The sequence below is a fragment of the Salarias fasciatus genome, chromosome 4, assembly GCF_902148845.1.
Source record: "Salarias fasciatus chromosome 4, fSalaFa1.1, whole genome shotgun sequence".
Lineage (NCBI taxonomy): Eukaryota > Metazoa > Chordata > Actinopteri > Blenniiformes > Blenniidae > Salarias > Salarias fasciatus.
The window spans coordinates 12,206,614-12,228,386 of record NC_043748.1 but is presented as its reverse complement, the minus strand read 5'-3'; the positions used below and the strand labels follow the sequence as shown (position 1 = coordinate 12,228,386).

The following is a 21,773-nucleotide window of genomic DNA, read 5'->3' as shown; positions in this document are numbered from 1 at the left end:
TCGACCGTCCTCGGGGACTCCAGATCTTGCGTGGTGTCTGAAGAGCAGACCTGGCCCCAGAACTGCGCTCATCGTCCCGTTGGCTCACATCTCCGTTGCTTTTTACTGCGCAGGGCTTTTCGTTTGCTGACACGAAGGAAACGAGACACGGGAAAGAATGACTGAGCGAAGCAGATATGGAAAAAAAACAAAGGATGATGATAGTAACAGTCTGTTCGGTTACTGAGATGGAAATTTAATCTGAAACATTATCTATCAATATTATTTTGCACTGTACGTAACCCTAACAGTTTGTTTATACAGAGTATTACACTATAGACATGAGCACGAGTGATTGATTTCACGCCAAATCACAAGAGATTTGGAGTCAACGTAAACTTGCAAGTGAAAAACAAGTTTGAATATTACACTTTATTCAACACATGATGAATGGCGGAAGGGTCACTCCCTCCATCCCTGCTTACACAGCTGCAGCAGAGGACTGAACCTGTGCAGTCGTTCCCTTTGATTGCCCTCCCCCGTCCAGCTTCTGACCTCGCGCATTCATTTTAATCTTCGGGAAGGGAGAGGGAGCGGAGCGAAAAAAGAAGTATGGAAAAGACGAAGTGGGATCTGTGGCTTCTGGACTTTTCTGAGAAATAAATGAAATGTAATATGGTTCCAATTAATGGAGAAAAAAGTAGCAGTTGGCAGTGAAGGAAATCAAAGCCTGAAAGGACTGGTTTGATTTTCATCTTCCAACCTCCCCGACCGGCTCTTTTCTTTTCACACACACGCCCCCTACCTTCTGAAGAAATGTCTGTTGAGTAATAGTTACGCTAAAGATAGTGAATCCTGACTGAGGATCAGGATCTAAATGGGCCATGAAGGCAGAACAGGGATGAAGAGAAACCTCGTAATTGGTGAGAAGACTAATCAGCCGCAGATGAAAAGGCAGAGAGACGGCGTCTTGATGAAAGCCGCGCTGCAGAGTTATTGATTAGAGGAGGTGAAATTAGAGAAATGAATGCTGTAGCTCTGGGATGACTGGAGGCATGGCAGGAAATGAAGAACAGTCATTTCAGTGGTTTGGTGAATATGAAAAACAAACACATTATCTGACTGGGAGATCTCACCGCAGCGTTCTAAAAGTGAATTAAGTTGTGAAAATAAATCGTGAAGCGCGCTCGTTGTTAAAAACGTCCTCCCCCGTCGAGCCGATGCACAGGACGGGCGGGAGTGGAGGAGATAAAGACTGCGACAGTTCCCATATGTGCACACAGACACCTGATATCGGTCCCGGTGGGTGAGTCAACGCTACAGCGAGCGACGCAGACGTGCACGGCGTCTGCTCAAGTTCAAGGGAGGAGGACAGAAGGAAGCAGACTGATCCGAATCTGTTTATACGTAGCGGGGATATTTATTAGACCCATAAATAACCGGGCAGCCCGCTGGATGGCACTGGCCTGTTTCTACATCTTGGTCTGCAGTGTCTCAGTGTTGTGTAAACCCGGAGTTAGATCCACATTATTCACACCTGTTTTGATTTTAATTGACCGTCTCCTGAAGTCTGTCATAACATCTTCATGCTGACACCTGTTGACGATCTTCTTTCCCCACATAAGATGTAGTTTCCTCCACTTCATGCGCCGGTCTGCAATTCAAGCAGGTGTAACTGATTCCCTGCACTTCCTCAGCTCTCCTCTTTCTCCCCTTTCCATGAGCGCCGACCCTTTGTTTGGCAGCTAAAAAAAACATTTGTCTTCTGCTTTTTTTTCTTTCTTCCCTCTATCCTTCTCTCTTTTTTTCCCCTCCCTGTTTTCATGTCCGTCATGATCGATTTGTAGCATGTGGGTAAGGTTTAGGTGAATGGGATTTCAGTTGAATTTACGAGCGCTGAGGAGAGATACTCTTTGGCAACATTTATATACACATTCACAAGGTCCAGATGTTGTGTCCTCTGGCTGCCCCGGGGTTTCGGCAGCAGCGCGCCTCTCTGACGGCTGTATTATGCTTCCTTAAGTTCAAACGCTGTTTATTGGGAAAAGGTGAACCGAGGTCCGGCACGCAGCGTTAATCCTATATTACATGTCAATGGATTTAGAGACAAACTCCTGATGACGTCTTCATCAGGAGGGACCATGCAGCACGCGCCTTCGCGTCCGGGTGAATGTGACGTCAGGGAGCAGCGACCGGTTTATCTGCTGTGTCTGGCTCAGGCTGCGTAGTGAAGGTCTGAGGGATGTTGTCACGGCAAAACTACATTTCCAACTTGAAAGTCAGTTCACCAGAAGGTGATGCATAAATCCCCTGATGAGTAAATTTGTGTTTTTTCCCTTTTCGCAGACCATTTTTCAGGGTCTTAAGTTATTGTGATTTGAAAGTTGTGCAGTTTGATTTTTTTGGCAATTGGAAAACATCTCAAGTTTTAATACACATTGATTCACTCACAATGAGTCCAAACTACATTTCGAAACAGGAAGTTATGGACGGATTGCACCTAATTGGCCTTCGACGGTGGAGTAAATGTCATCAATAATATTAATTTGGCTTTCGGCTGCTTTCACAATAGCTTTATTGCATGTCTTAATCTTTTACAGCCTGATAGACTGTGAGAATAATGTAAGGTGACTGACTTGAAGAAGGTGATTGCTATCTTATTTAATAGGAGATAGCTTTTAGCATCAAATCCTCAGCACTGAGTTGGATCTCCCAATGTGTTTGAGGCTTTCTTATATCTTAATTCATCACTGTTATGAGCTGGAAAAGCATGAATAATGAGCTCCCTGTAGTTTTCCCACAAGCATTAAAAGTGCTTGCCCATTTTGGAGGCAGGAATAAGGATTGCCGGATCTATATTCCTGTTTTCCTGACTTTTTGTTGGATGCTGGAGGTGTTCGAAACTGTATGTTCAAAAGAAAGCTCCGCTGCTCACTAATCGCTGCTCACTAATGCCAGCAATAAGAACAGAATTAAATTTTCTTGCTGTTGAATATGAATCACACGACGCTTTTGGGCTTCTAAAAGCAGCTGCAGTGCGGAACAGGCCCCGAGCCGTTCACTTTCTGCTGGACTTGCTCCTAGTTTGGTCAGAATACCACGCCGCTGTCATGCCCCTGGAAGGAAATCAGCCAGTGCGGCCGGTGATGAACGGCTCAGTGGCAATGAATTCTCTTCGCCTATGTTTATACCTCCAGCTTCAGCCTTTCTCATCTCTTTGCCGTTTCCTGATCTATTACTCTTTTTTTTTTTTGCAGGCCTGAGTTTACTCTGGACCGTTCTCATACATCTGGGTTATTTTTCAACTGACTCACTTTCGCAGAGTTATCAAGGCAAATATGGACTACGTTACCTGCATGAGGCACAGCAGCCGACTGCCGGCTGAAGAATGACGCCTGGCTACAGCTTAAGTGTTTATTCAATCCAGGACTTATTATCAACTCTGTCAGCGCCGTTGCTTTAGAAACGTGTCGGAGCGTGGTCGGTGGAGTGTTTTGTAAACCCTCTCAGCGAATCGAGCTATTTGGGAGTAAACCGGGAGCCTGAAAACATCTGTACAACACACAGATTGTGTCAGATAAATTGCAAGTGTGCACCGAGACGTATCTTCCCAGAGAGAGACGTGCGCACTCGATGCACGCTTGATGCATCTGTTGCATTGTCAACTTGCTTCATAGCTGAAAATAATAAATTTGGTTTGAAACACGGCTGTGGCCTACATGCCTGCATACATCTGACTGCGGGTGATTTAGAGTTTTTTGGGAGCATTCCAGCACAGGAGTTTTGGCCTGAGCTTTACATTCAGTGGAAATACTCAATATTTTGTGAGGGGAATTGCTTTACATTCATCCTGCAGTTAGCGGGGACGATTTACGTCTCTTTCATCTCTTTTTACCGTGAATGCAAATGGAGAAGGCCCGGTACAGCCAAGCGGCGACCAGCTCTACATGAAGGCTGGCTCAGACTATAAAGCCTCTAAAGGGCAAACATTTGAAGTCAAACTTTATTCAATTCCCGTAGAAACGTAAATAATAAAATGACAGTTTTGGGTTTGAGAGGAGTTCAGTTTCGTTTCTATAGCTTTAGATCTGTGTCCAAAACTCACATAAGGATAAGTAGCACTCTGTTTCTGCTGTTACTTATATTCTTGCAAAAGAGAAACTAATCAGTTCTGTCCGTAAAGATGGTGCTTATATTTACAGATTCCAGCTGAATAATTTGTCAGTTGGTTTCTTGTTGTCCGAACATGACCTGAGCATTGGCGGGTAGAAAGTGGGCCGAAGAGACTGTCGTCCAAAAATCAGAGTCTGTCGACTCAACGAGATAAGAAACAATTGAAGGATCCCTGTGGGTAAGGGAGTACACTTTAAAAATTCCATTTCACTGAAATCAATGAAACACACAGCAGTTCCACTGGCCAAATATGACCAGTCTTATCATCAGTTTTCCTCTTTCTTTGTCTAAATGATTCTCAACTGTGGAAAATTAAACAATTACACAACAAAATAGCTGTGCAGCTTAAAAAACAAGCCAAAATGTAACGCCACACATACAGAAGAGTCCAGCCATGATCCTCATGGTGACCCTAAAAGAGACGTTTGCAGCTGGTATTCAGCTCCTCTTCCATAGAGACATTGCTGTTTACTTCAGTGTCTTGTTGGAGAACTTAGTGCACCTCTACTGTTGTCACACAGATGACAGAGGGCTCACACACCATCTGCGAGCGTTAGGCATTCAAAGTGTTACTTGTATGTTGGATAATCTCTAAATAGCAGAATTTTGGGGTCTTTAAGTCCTGAAGATTCAATGACTTCCCTTTGAAGGATTTCAGTGCCAAATTCTCTCCTGTTTTGTTCATAATCACAGTACATGCTAAATAAAAGCAAGTTTGCACTGTTGACAATGCCTAGAAAATCCTACGCTGCTAAAAGATCCCTGCTTTCTCACATCTTGTAATGTTTTCTTTTCAAAGATACACATTCCTCTCATCTCAAGGCTCCTGGTTGTTTTTAGAATTTAGCTTTGACAGCATGTGTCATTCGTACGATAAGACCACCTCTCAATCCCCGTCTGCATGTGTGGTTTCGACACATATTCCCCATGGAAACTGTAACAAAGTCTCAGCGCCGCACAAACACAGTCTGGTAACCTAAGCTGCACTCGGGGCAGAAGTCACCTTGTCTGTTGTCTGCTACGTCAACAATAACAAGAACTCCTTTCATGGGACAAGTCCTGATCTGTTAGACCACAGAAATACAGCTTGTGCGTCTCTTTCCTGCAAATCTGTCACTCATCACTCAACTCATTACGGCGAAGTGTATTTCAAAGTACTGATGCATAGTAGTCAGTTTTGGTTAAGTTATTGTTTTGCTTTATTTCTCTTGCAGAGCGCCAAGTGTCTTCAGAACAACAAGGATTCACGTGTGCTGTGGACCAAAGATGAACTTTTATTGACCACCGGCTTTGACATGGTGAGAAATCTTCTTTCTATTGGAGTCCGATACACAAAAATGAGACTGTTAGACAAACACGATCATTATTACTTGATTTTGTTGACAATACCTCTGATTATGAAAGTCACGTTTGATCATATGGCGAATGTATTTCTTTTTGGAGATTGATTTCTCTTGTGTGTTTTTTGTTGTTGACTGATGTTTTCATTAACTGGTGATCTGAAATCTGTTCAATATAAATGAAGACTGCATCAACTGAAGGGCCTTAAAAATGGAGTCAGGTTCGTGACGTGAGGTTGAAGCAGAGATTGATTGTTCTCTCTCTTTGTCTCGCTGCAGATGCGTAATCGCGAGCTGAAGCTTTGGGACAGCAGGAAACTGAGCTCCTCCGTCAGCTCGCTGTCAATCGGCACCTCCAGCGGGTGAGTAGTGCATCATTTCCCTTCTTTAGAAGCGACTTGCGCAGTTCCTCCATCCGTAGCCACTGCAGAGGGGCCGGAGGCGGCGGCGGCGGCGGCTGCACTGACACTTCTTCCACTCGCTCCTTGTCATTCCTCGGGTCGCTCGGGTTTATTTTTCCAAACACGGCTGCCGAGGACTGGAGTATGGCGGGAGCGTGGCCGGGCTCCAGGGAGGAGAGGAATGAAAGGATGGAGGAAGAAAGTGAACAGAGGGGCTGGGAGTGAAGATTTCTTTGTAGGAGGAAGTAAATTTATTGTTATTGTTATTATTTTAACATTAAGTATTCACGACACATTAACAATAGCCGTGCGATTCTCTAAACCACAGACAGTAGTGTCGGTCCGGCTGTTTGGGGATCGGCTCACTTTACTGGAAGATTTGCCTCTGCGGTGTTTCTGTTTGTTGACAGGAATGTCAGAGTTTACTCACAGCCCGTTGCCGCTGCTTCACTTGTGTGATCGCAGCACCACTTGAAAAGAATATACAAACAGCTCGAGGATTCCCCCCTGAGCTGTCCGACTCATCTGGGAACAAACTCTTCAGACCCGTTACCCTTCCTCTCAGCTGCAACGCCGAAAATTTCCACACTTTTTTAGATAAATCAGCACCAGAGCAGATCATATTGGATTTATCGAGTAACTTTCATTGAGCATTAAAAACTTGAGACAAGCCTTTCAGTTTCCTGTATTCAGATATTAAAAAGCATTATTCAAAACAGAGATTTTTCCATCAGACGTAATTGCAAGGGCGTGTGCCTTCACATGTGCAGCGAGTTGGACGTTCGGTTTTAAATCACTTCCATTGTGCTCTTAAGTGCTAAGATAGTGTGTCAGAAAACGATCACTCACACGGCCACATCCCCTCCAGATGCCAGGACACAATCAAATGATAGATGAGACTTCACCCTCTAATGCCAGCTGTTCTCTCCAAAACAGTGTTGTTTAGTTGAAAGACAGCTTTGGATCCGAGCTGCAGATTCTGCGTGTCAAAGCTGCACGCCAGTTTGAAAGTGTCAGAAACAAGCAAGACTGCAGGAGTGAAATCAAGGGGGAGAATTAAATAACTACTTTCTGTTTATTCATATGTTCTAATGAGTCAGTTGAACCTTTTCTTAAGCTAAATACCTTATGGACTTTGTCTACGATCAGTAATCGGCAGCAATAACACAAAGGGTTGCTTTGTTTCCAGCAAGGTCAAAATGTTTATTTCTGGCTGTTTGAACATTCCTACTGTATCTTTCTCCTCTGTCTGTCTGTGCTTTATAACTTCAATAGAGGACGAATGTTTGTGTTTTGGCCTGAATTCACTCATACTGGCTCCAGTTTATCCAGTACCTAAATATGTGCATGTCAGTTCTTATTTAAGGACTTAAAACTTTGCCATTATTCAGTCTGTTCCTTTTCGGTTGAGGCCTGTCCTCAAATTCCCTTTGACTCCTCTTGAATTCTTTGCTTCTGGATTGTTTTTTTTTTTTTTTTTTGTTTTTGTTTTAAATCACAGTAGGTTTTCTATTACTTGTCTTAGTTCTGTGTCACGTCATTCTGCGCGTGCCACGTTTGACCTCAAAACAATAACGGACACAAAAAGCGAGCGACAGGGGGAAGCTTTAAGTCAAACATCCGAAGCGGGACATTTCCTCCCTGTCATTTTAGGCTTTAGGTGCTCGTATGGATGGATTTGTTCTTTTCTTTCATGCCTGTTTCTAATTAAAACGACTGCGGTAAACATGGTGTGTAATTGCAACAGCGAGCTGTCTCGCATCAGCTTCGCTCCGCTCGTCCACAACATTCAGTAGGACTGTTTTCTTTGGAGTGTCACAACATAAAGAGGCCCCAGCATCTCAGACCAGAGAAATGGGGTTGTGGGCGGAATATAATTTGGACGCTGAATAATGGAGGGGAAATGTTTATCTTCTGGTTGGGGTTTGAAACGGAGACAGAAAAAAAGTGAAGGACGGCGGGCGTTGAGGCTGAAAGGGGTGTTTCATACGCCCGATTTCCATACCGGCTGCAGATCTGTGCACCAGGAAACAGTGTGTGGATCTGTGTGTGTGCTGCTCCCCGCCCTCACACTCCTCCAAGTATAAACCCGAATTATAATAATGACTTTAATTGGGCCTCTAAGCCAGCTGCAGGCAGTGAACTTTACAACTGGGCACGATTGCAACCAGCTTGCTGTGTAAACGGTTGAAATCGTCTTGATAATTACCCACAGTTCCCTTCTTCAGCAGCTACACACACATATTGACCACATTGACGGACAACGCAGAGAAAGACCTGGACGTAGCTCCTGTAGTCGTCACCAGTCACTCTCAATATTCTCCTCTGTTCCGTCTCATCGTGGCACACTTCAGCCGCTCTCTCCTGATTTCTGGATAGAAGCTGATTGAGACGGATCGCTGTGACCTGGTGCCCACCAGGATCCAGCCCGTCTGATTGGACGCGACACGTGAGCCCGTCCCCCGGAGAGCAGACCTCCATGTGCTCCATGCACAGGCTGCGCTGATGCAGGCAGGCTTCGCGTAGCACCCCAGGTGTCATGTCCGTACTACCACTCCTTACTGGACAAATCTATTTCTGTGTGTGTGTGTGCTTTTTTGGGTTTTTTTTTTTTTTTCTACGCAGGTCATGCCTGAGAGCAGGATCTAGTCACTGGGTGTAATTGAGCCAAACTCCCTTTAATCAGATAGATTGAGGGGAGGCCTGCGCTCCAGAAGGGAACCGGCCTTTTTCTTACAGAACAGGCTCCCCTTTCTCCCGCCCCAGCCCAGGCGCTCTCAAATCAGTCCCAGATGAAGGCTTTCCTGTGGGGATTAGGTGCAGCTGCAGCACCGCTAACCAGAGCAGACCCTCCAAAAGAAAAAAAAAAAAAAAAAAAAAAATAACCACTCAGTGTTTGAAGGATAGTTTGACCTTGCTCTTTTGGAAGAGTTCATGTTCTAAGGGGAAAATGGAGCTCTGTTATTTGGATCCAGCTCTGGAAGTAGTGTTTTTAAGGTGGAGGGGCAAGGCGACAGCTCCGGCGTTCGGGTGATCCTCGGGGTCAAGCCGGCGATTCAGACGCTGCGCCTCCTCGCCGGGAGGACCGCGGGGCGCGGCGTGGAGTAAAGATGTGACCGCACACGCTCCGTCAGAGAACCTGAACTCGGCGCTCTTGACAGTTGAAACGTGGTGTCTGGAGTCTGTTAGTAATTTGGGGTTTGAGCTCGTGATTCAGTGGAGGAGGGAGTTTGACCAGAAGACGTGGATGAAACGGAGAGGAGGAGGGAGCGCTGAAATCCCCTCATATTTTTAAAAGCTATCGCCTCCCGGGGAGCTTTATTGGGGTTTTGAGGAAGATCTTATTGTAATCCCAACCTTCATTTACTCTGTAACACCTCTATAGGATAGATGGTCTGTTCTGCTTTCATGCCTGGTCATTAAGAAAAGAAACAAATGACCTGTTCCTCCCTGGCTTACTGTGGTGTCAGAGCTACAGCTGTCCTGCTTCATTGAGCTTTACTCGTCCACCTCAGAGACCTTTAGTCTTTTCTTATTTGTCCCCCTCACCTTCCTGTTTATTGCTTTCCTCCCGACCTTACACAGATTAAATAGAAACTGAGGGCCGGGGTTCTGAAGGTGCCGGCGGGCGTCTGGGATTCTAATTGAGTGTTTTGGTTTTTTTTTTTTTTTTTTTTTTTTTTTTTGTCAAACCTAATGGAGCTGTGCAGAACTGGTAAAAGCAGATGGAAGCATGTGGAGCGTTTGGCAGGGGATACTTAATATAATTCACAGAGGGTTTTGATTTCATCCCGCAGGTATGTGCTCAGCACTCCAGGGATCAGAAGGACCCTTTTGTGTGAACTCGCCACAGAAGGAAAAACAGAAAGTCTCTCACTCCCACCTTCGGCTCCCTTCCTTCCTCTTTTTCCGTTCACCTTCATTCCTGTCTAATTTCGATTAGAGCTCTGGATGTCATTTTTCGGAGACCAAGCAGAAGGTTACCTGTCAGTTTAAGTTTTTCACGCTATTGAATATAATGTTCTTTTAATTACACAGACGTCCCATGGCAAGTCCGGGAACCGCACTTTAGTCATTCTCATTCTGGACTTCCAGACAGTGTCAGGCTTCTTTCCATCCTCACAAAACCAGCAGCAGAGTCGCACTTGCCCCCAACATCTGGAACAATCATTTGTGTGTTTTTTTTTTTCTTTTTATCAAAAATGTGCTCACAGTAACTCTGCATGTCTTTGCCCTTCCAAATGCGGTTCACACCACTTCAGTTCATCCAAGTCATTTCAGCGCTGTTCTCCCCCCACTTTCGTGGTGTCAGACGGCCCGCAGCCAGAGTCTGAGGTGTTTGGAAGGTGTGCTTGGCCTGAGATGGAGGGATTCGCTGAAATTGCTGATAATTGCTTGGAGATTGTCGTGCTTGAAGTGGAGCTTATAAGTACACGGCGTAGATGAGTAGCCACAAAATTGCTTTTGTGCTCCAACAATTACTGATTTCCTTTGAAATGGTTTTCCTGGCTCTCTAGTATCTGCACCTCATCAGTTCATTTTCCTGTGCTCCTTTGTTAAAATCTGTCCGCCATGCCGTTTATAATCTGCGCTCTAATTTAATTCCCTCTTTTTCCCCCCTACTCAATTGTTTTTCAACGCATGCTTGCATTTTATAAGACTCATGATTGTCCCTTCCACAAGGATCAAGAACCGTAGCGAGGAGGCAGAGCTCCTGTTTTTCAGTCATGCCTTGCTTCTGGACGCCAGTTACCTCCTGGATGCCAGCTACCTCCTTCTGCTGTGGTAGCAAGAATGATCTGAGCAATGGAGAGAAGTGTGTTTCTCATTAGTGCACGGTTTCCTTCGCCCTGTGCCCTGCTCACGCCCACCCTGCAGCCCACTCTCCACCGAAACCTTCTGGGACCGCTGCAGATTGGCACCATATAATCTTGAAAAAGAATAATAGATGCTCAAAGTGAAGCGCAGAAAGGGCAGTGAACAAATGCATGCAGGAGTTGCTCATGCAGTTATTCATTTGCGGTAAGATTAGATTATAAAACATAGATTTCCCCAGTGATAAAAACCAAAATACAAACTGAATAAGAGAAACGAGACAAGGAGCACATTTTCCCCCTGTGTTTTGTAAAGAAAAGAGTCTGTTCAGTGGAAAGTGGCTCTATATTTACATTTCCAGCTTTAATGAAGTCATTTAAGGGATGAGGATATTGTATTTTATGTGTTTTACAGTTTATGCTTAACTTTTGATGGGGCAAGCACAAATCCAAACTTCATAAATGTCCTCAAGTATATTTTGTTTTCCAGTGAGTTTGGATGTTTGTGACCACTTTGACACAACATAATTAAAATGATTTTTTTTTTTTTTTTTTTTTTGCAAAATAACTCAGCCGTTTTCAGAACTTATTCCTGCTGGCACCTTTAACCTCAGGGGGGGTTTCCATGTTTTATTGAACTCTTCGAGGTTCTTTTACTTTTCTACTTTTCACCACAACTATATCAACATTTCGAAGCATGTTGCATGTTGAAAAATATCCAACATTCTGTTGGTCACACTTGACCCTTCCACATTCTTATCTTTGGTTCACTGATTTCCGATTTTGGTCAAAAAAAAAACAAAAAAACTGAACAATAGAAAAAGTTTCTGCCAGTTTTGACTGCCAATGGTGTTACCACAGCCGAACTCCTAACATCTCAGCCGCTGACTTTTCCCCAAACGTAAATGATCTGTGTAATATCTGCGCAGCACTCATCCACATCTGGCTCTACAGTGAAGTCAGCCCAACTTTCCTCCCTTCTTCTTTTTACGTCGATCTGAGTGAGCACGCTTTTCCTATAGGTTAATAGAGAGAGCAGGCAGGGAAGGCGGACTGTCTGCTTAACGTATTCTCTTTTATGATCGTGTTTTCCATGATCGAAACCGGCGATCGCGCCGCTCCTCACTGGCCGGTCTTCTTTTCTGAAAAGGAAACTGGAGCAAACAGAAGGAAATTCTTCATTAAAGAGGCCCTGGGACTGGTCGGTGGCAGGTGGGCCACATGTGCTCCTGGCTGATGTCCGTCCTCATGTGGACCTTATTTGTCTGCGCCGCGCTGTGGAGACATGTCAGCCTCGGTCAGGCAGGAGTGACGTGCCACGCTCGGTTTAATGGGAAAAGTGCTGAGGCGTGCCGCTGCGCTCCCCGTGCACGTGGGTATTCTGGCGCTTTATTGTGCGTAAATGTGGAGTCCGACACAAATGATGGGCGCTTGTGTTTATGTGTGCAATAAAAGCAGGCGAGTCGCTCGGTGGAAGCTGGACGATGTAGAAGAGGGGGAAAAATTCAAACGGCGTCTGTGACTGTAACATCTCACCTATTTCTGTAGAAATGTTATGAAAACAAAAGCAGCTCTGCACCTGTGCAGCCCCTCTGTGTGTGTGTGTGTATGTGTGTGTGTGTGAGCGAGACATCTGTGCAAGTACACTTGGACCTAAGCAGGTTAAAGAAAATCCTCAAAACGTAATAGCGGGGAGAGTTGAGGAGGTGGTGGCGGCGGCCAGAAAATAATTTCACTATTGTGCACCGTAAGTTAAGAGTGGGAGAGGAGAAGAAAAGATGGAGGACCCTCAGGGGGGAAGACCAGTTGGTCCTTGGTCTGTGTACTCTCGGAGAAAACAACCGCAGACTTTTCTGCTGGTGAAAGCCCTCTGTTTGAAGCCAGCTAACATTATTTCAGCCGGGTCAATTAGTCAGCCAGCGATTGTATGGCCTCTTTGTGTTGAGCTGCAGGGCCAGAAGTCTGAAGAGCTCGGCACTAGTGGGTGGCGGACTTTTGTTAGGTCCAGGAGTGCAGGTCCTCCACTGAGCCTTTGCTCTCTTTTGTCCAATCTTTTTTTTCTTCCTCGCAACAAAAGATGAAAAAGAAAACAAGCTTGATTGTGTTTGTTGGGTTTGGGAAGTCGTTTGGCGTGTTGGACATGCTTAGTTTAAACATTCAAATGTGTACATTAGTCTGCTGATTGAAAATTAACGGTATTTGAATATTTAATAATAATAATAATGCATTGGTTTTATATAGCGCTTTTCAGGACACTCAAAGACACTTTACATTGCATTATTCATTCTCTCCATACTGGCATACAAGCAGCGCTATTGTGGCCTGGAGGAGCTGCATTCCTACCAGTAACCGGGAACTGGTCAGTCGTACGGTCTATACACACACCTGTGTACATCGACACACACTGAGCCGCGCCGTCGCGCCCGCAAACATGCCTGGACGGCTCTAGCCTTCGTCCTGGCCTTTTTCAGCACACGCAGACCGTCACCAAACAGTATTCATCGTCTCTCAGCAGGACGAGACAGTTAGGATGACACATGTTCAACCAACCGTGTCTTCCTTTAGCCATGCAATCACGCGGCGCAGAGGCAATACTCTAGCAAGATGGTATCTTTTAAGACAACAGGGTGAACAGCACAACCGTTGTTTTTCTTTTTTGATTTCGATGATGGATTGTGTTGCTTCTGCGTCAATTTAATTCTGATTGGTGAAGTTGCTCTGACGGTAGCGATGGATCTTGTCCGTCTGTCTTCGTGTGTAGCCACTGAATGAGCCATTGAAAACCCAACGCGCCCACCGAGTGCTGTATCCAAATGTTTACTGTATCCTGCAGTTTTTCCTTTCCAGTGGTTCCCTTTGAGCGCCAGCCGTGTGAATTGGGCATCGGAGCGAGGAGAGAAAGGGCAACACTTTCAAAAACCACCAAAGATAAACGCGTTTGGCCAAAAAGGCCAACTTGGTGATAAAGAGAAGACCCATTTGTGATGAAATGTTTGAGGGACCACTTGTTCCTCAGACACCAATGGGACAAAGCTGGGGAGCTGCTGGGTTTTTCACTCTGACTTACACAGGTGGTGTTGAAGAGGAACAGACCTTTCAATGGGACAGGACTGAGGGGAAAAAAAAAACCCCACATGGACAGACAAATGATAAAAGAAAGACAAAACCACACACACTTCAGTGGAGTGACTTGTATTATTCTGTTGGTTCTGCACACATCCTGGCCATCACGGTCCATCCACGGTCCACTGCTGCTGTGAAGCTCCCAGGACCCACAGGTGTGAGCTCGCACGCGGTGCGTCGTCTCCACGAGCCAAACGCCGCACACACCAACACACAGGCGCAGATGCAGGGTACTTAACGAAGCGCAGATACAGAATTCAGCCGTACAGAGCACCCATTCATAGTTTATTCTGACTTTAAAGTAAGCAGTGTGCATCGCTATCAGAAACAGCTCTCCCAAACTGCAAGCCAATTGTTTTCAGTTGTTGATACAAACTGTTTACATTATCTATCTCCAAGTTTGGCGAGTTCCATGTAGCTTTCAATTTGTGTTAGGATGATGTTTCACAATGTGGCAACTGCTGGCCGGTGTTTTGATTTTCGGCCCTCGCACATGTGGTGTCTGAACATTTTTGCAGACAGAAAACTCACATCTGGTTTTTTCTCAAGTCGTTCTGCGCTCCAAGTTCGACAATGTGCTTCTCGTGTATCCTGTCCTGCAGGTGTCTGTGGTTTAAAGGATGTGATATGCTGGAAAGGGGCTGTTTATTATATTGCAGCAAAGGGCAGAAATGTTCATTCCTGCTCAAAACATTTTTTTAAGGCATTTTCTTGGTTCGAGGACATGACGCATTTATGTAAATTAGAATTACACACAAAAAAGGGTAAAGCTTTTGAGTATTTCCACACGATCATCTTTGACAAAAACCTGGGAAATTCATTATTATCAAGACTATTTGTTGGCATTTTAACTTGTTTTGATCACAATGAAAAAGAAATGAATGGATGGAAGAAGTTTCAGTGTGTGTGTGACTCCTCTGTGCCCTCCAGCAGGGAAAACAAAGAACCCAAGACTGATAGCTTTTTAAATCCCAGACATGCACTCTCAGGAGCTTCTGCCAGTGTAGAATCAGCAGTTATTGGTCGAAATCCTGCAATAATCGATGGAATGGATGGAACACTAGAGACGCAAAGAGAAAAGACAGAGGGGGAAAACATGCCGGCTGCTCAGACGCTCAGTTCGGGTTGGCACGGCTTGCTCAGCCCTCGACCTTTAGTGGGTTTGTGTAAATTACATCCCTCACAAGGGAAAATATGTGGTGGTTTGAACTGGAGACCCCCTGCCCGCCCCCAGCAAAAAAAAAAAAATCAGTCTTCAGGAGTGCCCCATCCATCATTAAGACTCCTTCTTTTTGTCTTTTCCTTCATAACGTCTTCCTTATGCTCTTCTCTTATTTATTCCTTTGTTTTCAAACCCTCCTCTCTCTTCAGTCACACCACAATCACTCCTGTCCAAATTTTCACATTCTTCATGTCTCACTCCTCCATCTCAACCCTCTTCTTAATGTCTTTATATCAGCTTCCCCCCCCCCACACCTCCACACTCCTCTCCTTCCCCACAGTTATGCTATTTTCTGCCGTGCATGGCGGATGCATTTAGCCCGTGGTTGCTCGGGAAGTAATGACTACCTCAGCCGGGGGGGTCTGGTGAATCGCTACCTTCTGAAAGCCGCAGCGGGCTCCGTGCGGCCTGATGCAGACTTTCCACTGGAGCGAACCCAGCGACTCGGGGATGCCTGCACCAAGGCCGCCGTGCCCATACCCCCAGGCCACAGCCTGGGCTGGCAGGCGCCCACACAGGCACGCGGCGTCAGCCTGCCCAGCGGGTGTCCGTGTTTATGTTTGTCTTGTGCGGCGGTGAGTTTTTTTACTGCCCGGCTGTGACCCATTTCAGGCCCGCCGGACTTCAAGTGGTCATTGGCTGGACCGTGACTGCTGGCCAGCAGGCCGAGGCAGTGAAGAGATCCCGTCGTACTTGTGGGATGATAATGGTGTTTTTTTGTGTCTTTGTTTATTCGGATCGAAAATTGTGTGTACTTTAAATTACTACCCATCATTTCCCAAAGTACAACAAAAAAATCCTCAGTTCTGCTTTAGTCCAGCAAGAAAATCATCTTCATCTTCAAGAATCCTCTTTAGAAGTGCATATCTTTATTTTTCTTTCTAATCTGCCTTGTGATTTCCTTCTAGTGTTGCATTGTTATAAAATGTTGTTTTACCTAACATGTTAAAGTATTAGTTTTATTTGTACTGTGCAGCAAAAGATCTCATGCATTTCAATGTGTTGGGGGGTTTATAATGAAAGGATAAACATACTGAATAAGTTAAGCTATCTTGGCATACTACAATTGGATAAACCACAATAAATCCAACATTTTCAAAATGTGGGTTTATGCAATAAGTTTTTGCTTATTTCCTCTGCATGAATGCACTCGTAAAAAGCAAACAATCACAAAAAGTTTTTTGCAAAATTGCCTGTTAATACGAGTAAGAGCTTGATTGACATATGGCTACTAGAACAAGCCAAACTGAAAGCTTGATGCCCACAACGCACCATGTTTGTAGCTCCCATTTCAACCAGATTTATTAAAAGTCAAAAAAGTGTTTGTGTTTAACCTCGGCTGCTCAGGATATGTAAACAAGCACTGTGATTGCAGCCTGATGGCGTTTAAACCCCCCGTTCGCCACGTCGCCGCTAATCAGCGCCCTGACACCTGTGACTGTCCAGACCCTCCCTGCAGACAGGATTAGCGGATCAGCTTTTTTTTTGTGTGTGCGTGTGTTGGAGTATAATGACTCACTAGGAAACACGTTGAACACCCCCACCCACCCACCTGCCCCTCTGATTGTTATTAGTGGGCAGAAACAAACAGATATTTGTAGACCGGAGTGCAAGGGTCAAAGGTCGGGATCCCCCAGCCCTGTGGCAGCTGGGTGAGAGTTGAGACGTCCATTATGGTCAACCGGCCGCATGCGGACGGATGCAGGAAGTAGAATTAGCCTGACTGATGTGGATTACTGAAGTCAGCCTGCCAGAAGCCATTAGGACGACACACTCCACACGCGGAGTTTACACACACGCGCGCGCGCCGACGGTTTACATTTCAGCCGCCGAGCACATCCATCCTCCCGAGCATCATTCTTGCAAACAATGTGCCTGGCAGCGTCGGGGCAGATTTATGAACGCCGCTCATAAAAGCTTACAAGAAGGTCTCGAGGCGTTTAATCCACCTCCACATGTGGGGAGCAGGTTCCGTCCTCTGATAGATGTGTGTGAGGCAGGCTGTCCGCCACAGGGACGCTGTAAGTGCTCCGTGTGATGAAAAGGATTACAGACACATAATCTGTGCCTGTCGCCACCCTCCACCCTCCACACCCAGACACAAACACGCCGAAGAGATATTTCTAAAGCAATTTGTATCTTTAACTCTTGTAGCCGCTAAGATCCTGATCTTCTTATTTCCAAATCATAGATATACACTTTATTTTTGTTGTGTTGTGTTTTTTTAATCTACTAAATTTTGCAGGGTTTTTGCTCTCTGCTTGTCTATAGGCGTGATGTGCCCACCCACATTTCAGCTCCGCTCCGCTCCTCCTTGAGCTTAAACAGGAGCTCCAGCCACAAACACTGAGACCTGAAGATGTGTATACACTGCATGGCTGCGTTTGCGAGTACAGTTTAAAAGTTATGCAGGATGTGTACACAACAGTGTTTTGACGAATGCCTGCTGGTGTCTTGAGGGACGCATTGAGCGGGGCCCGAGCGCTTGACCCCGAGGCTCGGGGGAGCTTGAACCGTGTCAGAGTTGCTGCTTTTGAGTTACGGACATCGCAATCCGCTGTTTCAGCAGCACTGCAGGACTCGGTGCTGATATTAAATAGTACAGTCAACGTCATTGTGTGTCTGGAAAGAAGGAAAAAAAACAACACCAGATTGAAAAGGGAAACAGAAGAAAGTGAAGTAAATACTTTCACATTCAAAACGGCTATAATTTTGTTCGCCTCACCCCTCCTGCTGAAAGAAACCAGAGAGGGAGAGAGTTGGTGCTCTTCTCACTGACTTGTTGATCTGGGGGGGATTTTTTTTTTCGTTTTGTTTTTTCTGTATTTTAGTACGGATCACATCAAACAGTCAGATTAGTTCCATACATGCAGCAGATGTTTGGCTCATATGAGTCCTATTAAAAATGTTGGAGAGGATTTCATTCATCTTCACTGTAGTTTTTATGGTCAACTTTTTATCCCAATATTTTCCCATACAGGCTTGATTCAGTTGTAAAATACGACCTCAGCAGCTGCTCACCTGAACTGAACCTCATTTCCAGTAGGTTACAATAAACCAGCCGACATCTCCTCTCTGACCTGGTGCGATATGAAGATCTCGGTGTTTTTAAAAATAAAGCTTAGTTTTAATGTCTTCTTAGACTGACTTATGCAAAACAGTTTTACAACTTGCATTATACAACAGGAGGAGGAGTTTCGGACAACTCCGAATCGATGACAGCTCCCACTTAGTGTCACTTGCCTTGTTTCTCGTTTCCTTGGTCGGAAACGCTGAGGTTTTGGGATCCCAACAGACAAGAAAGCATTGTATGAGGCTTTTTTTGAGGCTTTCCACACACCAGTGTGACAACTGTAACAATTCAACACCGAAAATTGGGTTCCATGCTTGAGTTCCTCTTGTGAGTCTCTCTACGGGGGAAGCTGGTGCTCAGTTGGCGGAGTGCAGCCCAATCCCGGGTTGCCGGTTCAATCCCCCATCTTGCCCCGTCCGTGTCTTCAAGTGTCTTCGTGCAACACTCTGAATGCCAGTTTCTCCCAATAATGAGAGGAAGTACTGAGCACTCGTTCCAGACAGCTATTGTTTTTAGAAATGTTGACCACAGTCAGATTTAATAAAGACTAAAAAAGTGTTTGCTTCCATGAACTTCATCTAGAGTGACTGGATGTAATTAGTTTGAATGGTTAAGCCATTCGTTCCATCTGATGAGCTCTTCAAACTTTTTTTTAGAATGAACTCTTCTGGCACAGCACCACTATGCTCTCATTTTTATTTCAAAACCTCAGGCCTTTAACCTTCCATGGCTGCGCCTCCGTCCTCGGCCTCCGCTCCTCCTCATTAAGACCACATTGCTCATTTGCTTAAGTTCTTCTCAATAAACCGAATTCCCCCCGCTGTCCTTCCATTCCTCTGAGATGAGAGCCTCACTTGGGCTTCTTTCCAGGGGTGACAGACGGTTCGGTTTACGTGATTTATTTATTTATTTTTTTTAATTCTGCTCTTTCACACACTCTCATTCGCAACACCTCTGCAGATGCCCCTCAACACCTCCTATCACTATGTTCCCAAAGACACATGCATTTTTCACTGCACGTATCCAGAAACACCCCCACATTTCATCATCACACCTCCTCCATTGTAGCTTAGTTTGCATTTTTTTATAGCATTCTTTGTATCATCAGTCATCATTTCTGAGTTGTTTTGACTCTCACTTTGAGATTAGGGTTTTTTTTTTTTGTTTCTTTTTTTTGCCTTAGTGTTCAGGAGATGATGTACATTAATATTCAGTTACACACTCATTCTCACACTCTTTCAAAGGCCCTGCTCTGACATGGATGTGATCCCACATTGAAATATCTTCTTTATTTGCGCACCAGTCAGGCGTAGACATTTGTTTCTGCAATTTCGCTACCCCGGTGCTTTTAATCCTGCCAGTTTGCCTTGTCCACAAGTTAAAAGGATCTGTGTGTATTCTATTGTGGGAAGAGATGATAACTGAAAAAGACACTGATGACAAGCCTGGCACGGCAGAAAGTATCTGCACTGAGGAAACCGCAGCGCCATTTATTTTTACGTCTAATAATGTACGGAGCTGCATGTGAAATGAATTGCATCTGTCCGTGCCATGTTGCCAAAAGCTAACCAAAGTCAAGTTCTTCTTTTGCTTTCTCTTCCTGTTTTCCTTATTTCTCTCTTTCTCCTTCCCTCTCGCTCCTTCTCATCTTTCTTTCCTCGTTGCTTATTTTAAAAACATTTTTTTGCCAGAACAGTATCTTGGCCATCTGCTGGTGCAGACTGGCAGCTCGTATGGCATGAGAGGAACCGGTGGCACACCACCCTTCATCTGTTATTAGAACTTCAGAAAGATTTAGAGGGAGGGATGGAGGAATGTGGGGCAGGAGAGTCTGACTGAGGGCTGCAAGGAAATGAGCAGAGGGCCAGAAGCTGGAGCCAAAAAACCAGGTTCCAAAAACAAAGTGGTGGTGTGTTTTCTCTACTCAGCGCTTCTTTTTCCCCCGTCTACTCTTTAACTTTCCTTTGCTACAAATCTTTTTTTTTTTTTTAAGTATATAGCAGCCTCCCATATGCTGAAGACTTTAGCAATAAGGTTCTTTTTCCTGCTTCCAGCTATTAATACAAGGCTGTGTTAATAGAAATGTTAACAAAGGTAGAGGCGTCTTGTATTCTGGAAAATATAATTTAGTCAATTATACATGTGTGTACTGTTTTTTGTTTTGTTTTTTTTTTTGTTGGTTTTCAAGGAGCTGCACTCTTCATCTCATGACTTTAATGGGATAACACAATGGCCCCGACTGCTTACTGCAAATAATCTGGACCGAGGCTGGAGAGATGGTTTGAGGTTACCGAGAGGTCAGCTGTGCTGTGTAGGCAGCAAGGCTGATTGGGGGGAGAAAAAAAGAAAGAAAGAAGCAGAAAGACAGAAGGAAACTGAGAAAAAAGATTAAGAGGTGCAGTGAATAATACAAATGCTGCCTGTAGCCTCGTGACCCCACATTTTGACATATTGTCTTTGGCTGTCTCGCTTTAGCGCTGCATTTGGAAATGTATTAGAAACAAAAAACAGTAACAGAGAAAGGAAAAAAACAGGAGAAAAAAGAAAGAGATTTTTTTTTTTTTTTTTTTTTTTTTTTTCCGTAATTCCATCTGGACTTTTGTGGTTAATAATTGTGAAAAAAAAAAAAAAAAAAGTCCCTTGAAACTACAATAGAGGCCATTGAACAGCGCAGGCCAAGTGTGAGCGTCAAAGTTGGCTCCCGTCCAGGGACCAGGTTACTCTTAAAGCCAGGGGGGAAAAAGAGGAACTGTTGTATCGAAGGAAAGGGGAGAAGCAGACAGACACGCACACACCAGCTCCTCTGTGCTTCTTTTGCAGCTGGCCGTCCATAGAGAAGGATGGAAACATGCATTCCTTCATTTCAGCTGTCAAACATCAGCCGTCTGTCTTCTCACCTGGAGCCACAACGCTATCCACATCAGTATGGCAGACATGGATCTGTCCCTCACATGCTCAGTGTCGCACATATTTTCAGGTTTCCAAGTTTAATATTGAGAATACCAAAGATTAGTACTGTTTTGGACGGCCACACAAAATTTAGATCCATTGACTCTCTGCAGGGTGCGTATTTTTTCTGTTGTTATTTCTTTAGGAATTTGGTTTCTTGGAGGAAATTGACATAATAAAGGCAGGAGTAGTGCTGTTTTATATGCTTATGTTGTTAGCAAGGAACGCCTGCACCGCTGCTTCCAGCTATAGTCCGGGACATGCTTATTTTTGTTTGCGGGCGTGTGTGTGCGCGTGTGCGTGCGCGTGCATCTTGCATCAATTCCGTACCAGCATCCTACGTATAAAACACATGGGTGGTCAGCCTGTTTACTGTGTGGGTTTGCAAACAACACTCACCAGTTTGAATTCAACCTGTGAGTCATTCACAGTTACGTCTACTTACTACCTTCATCTGACTGTTTCCAATCAAAATCTTTGTTTCCATTTTGCCTCTGGCTCACTGCTGGGTAGGAAGAATTCCACGACCCCTTCCCCCACTGAAAGCACGCATTAAACAGCCTTTTAAATGCTTGTTTTGGGCGGTGATGCTCTGTAGGACACGGAAGTAAGAAATACTTTTGTCAAGAATCTGCACACTCTGTAGCATAATTCAGTGTAGCTCACCAAAACTGCACTATGCAGCTGAGTAGTAGATTG

At 44.8% G+C, this 21,773-nt stretch overlaps 1 protein-coding gene across 2 annotated transcripts in view; it reads left to right on the top strand.

Moving 5' to 3' along the window:
* Positions 1-21,773, top strand: part of LOC115386686 (mitochondrial import inner membrane translocase subunit TIM16-like) — an 89,901-nt gene that overhangs the window by 19,015 nt on the left and 49,113 nt on the right. For both annotated transcript variants that reach the window (XM_030089107.1, XM_030089105.1), the window contains exons 8-9: positions 5,367-5,450; positions 5,772-5,854. In XM_030089107.1, the coding sequence (XP_029944967.1) occupies positions 5,367-5,450; positions 5,772-5,854 (167 nt within the window). The remainder of the gene's footprint in view (positions 1-5,366; positions 5,451-5,771; positions 5,855-21,773) is intronic.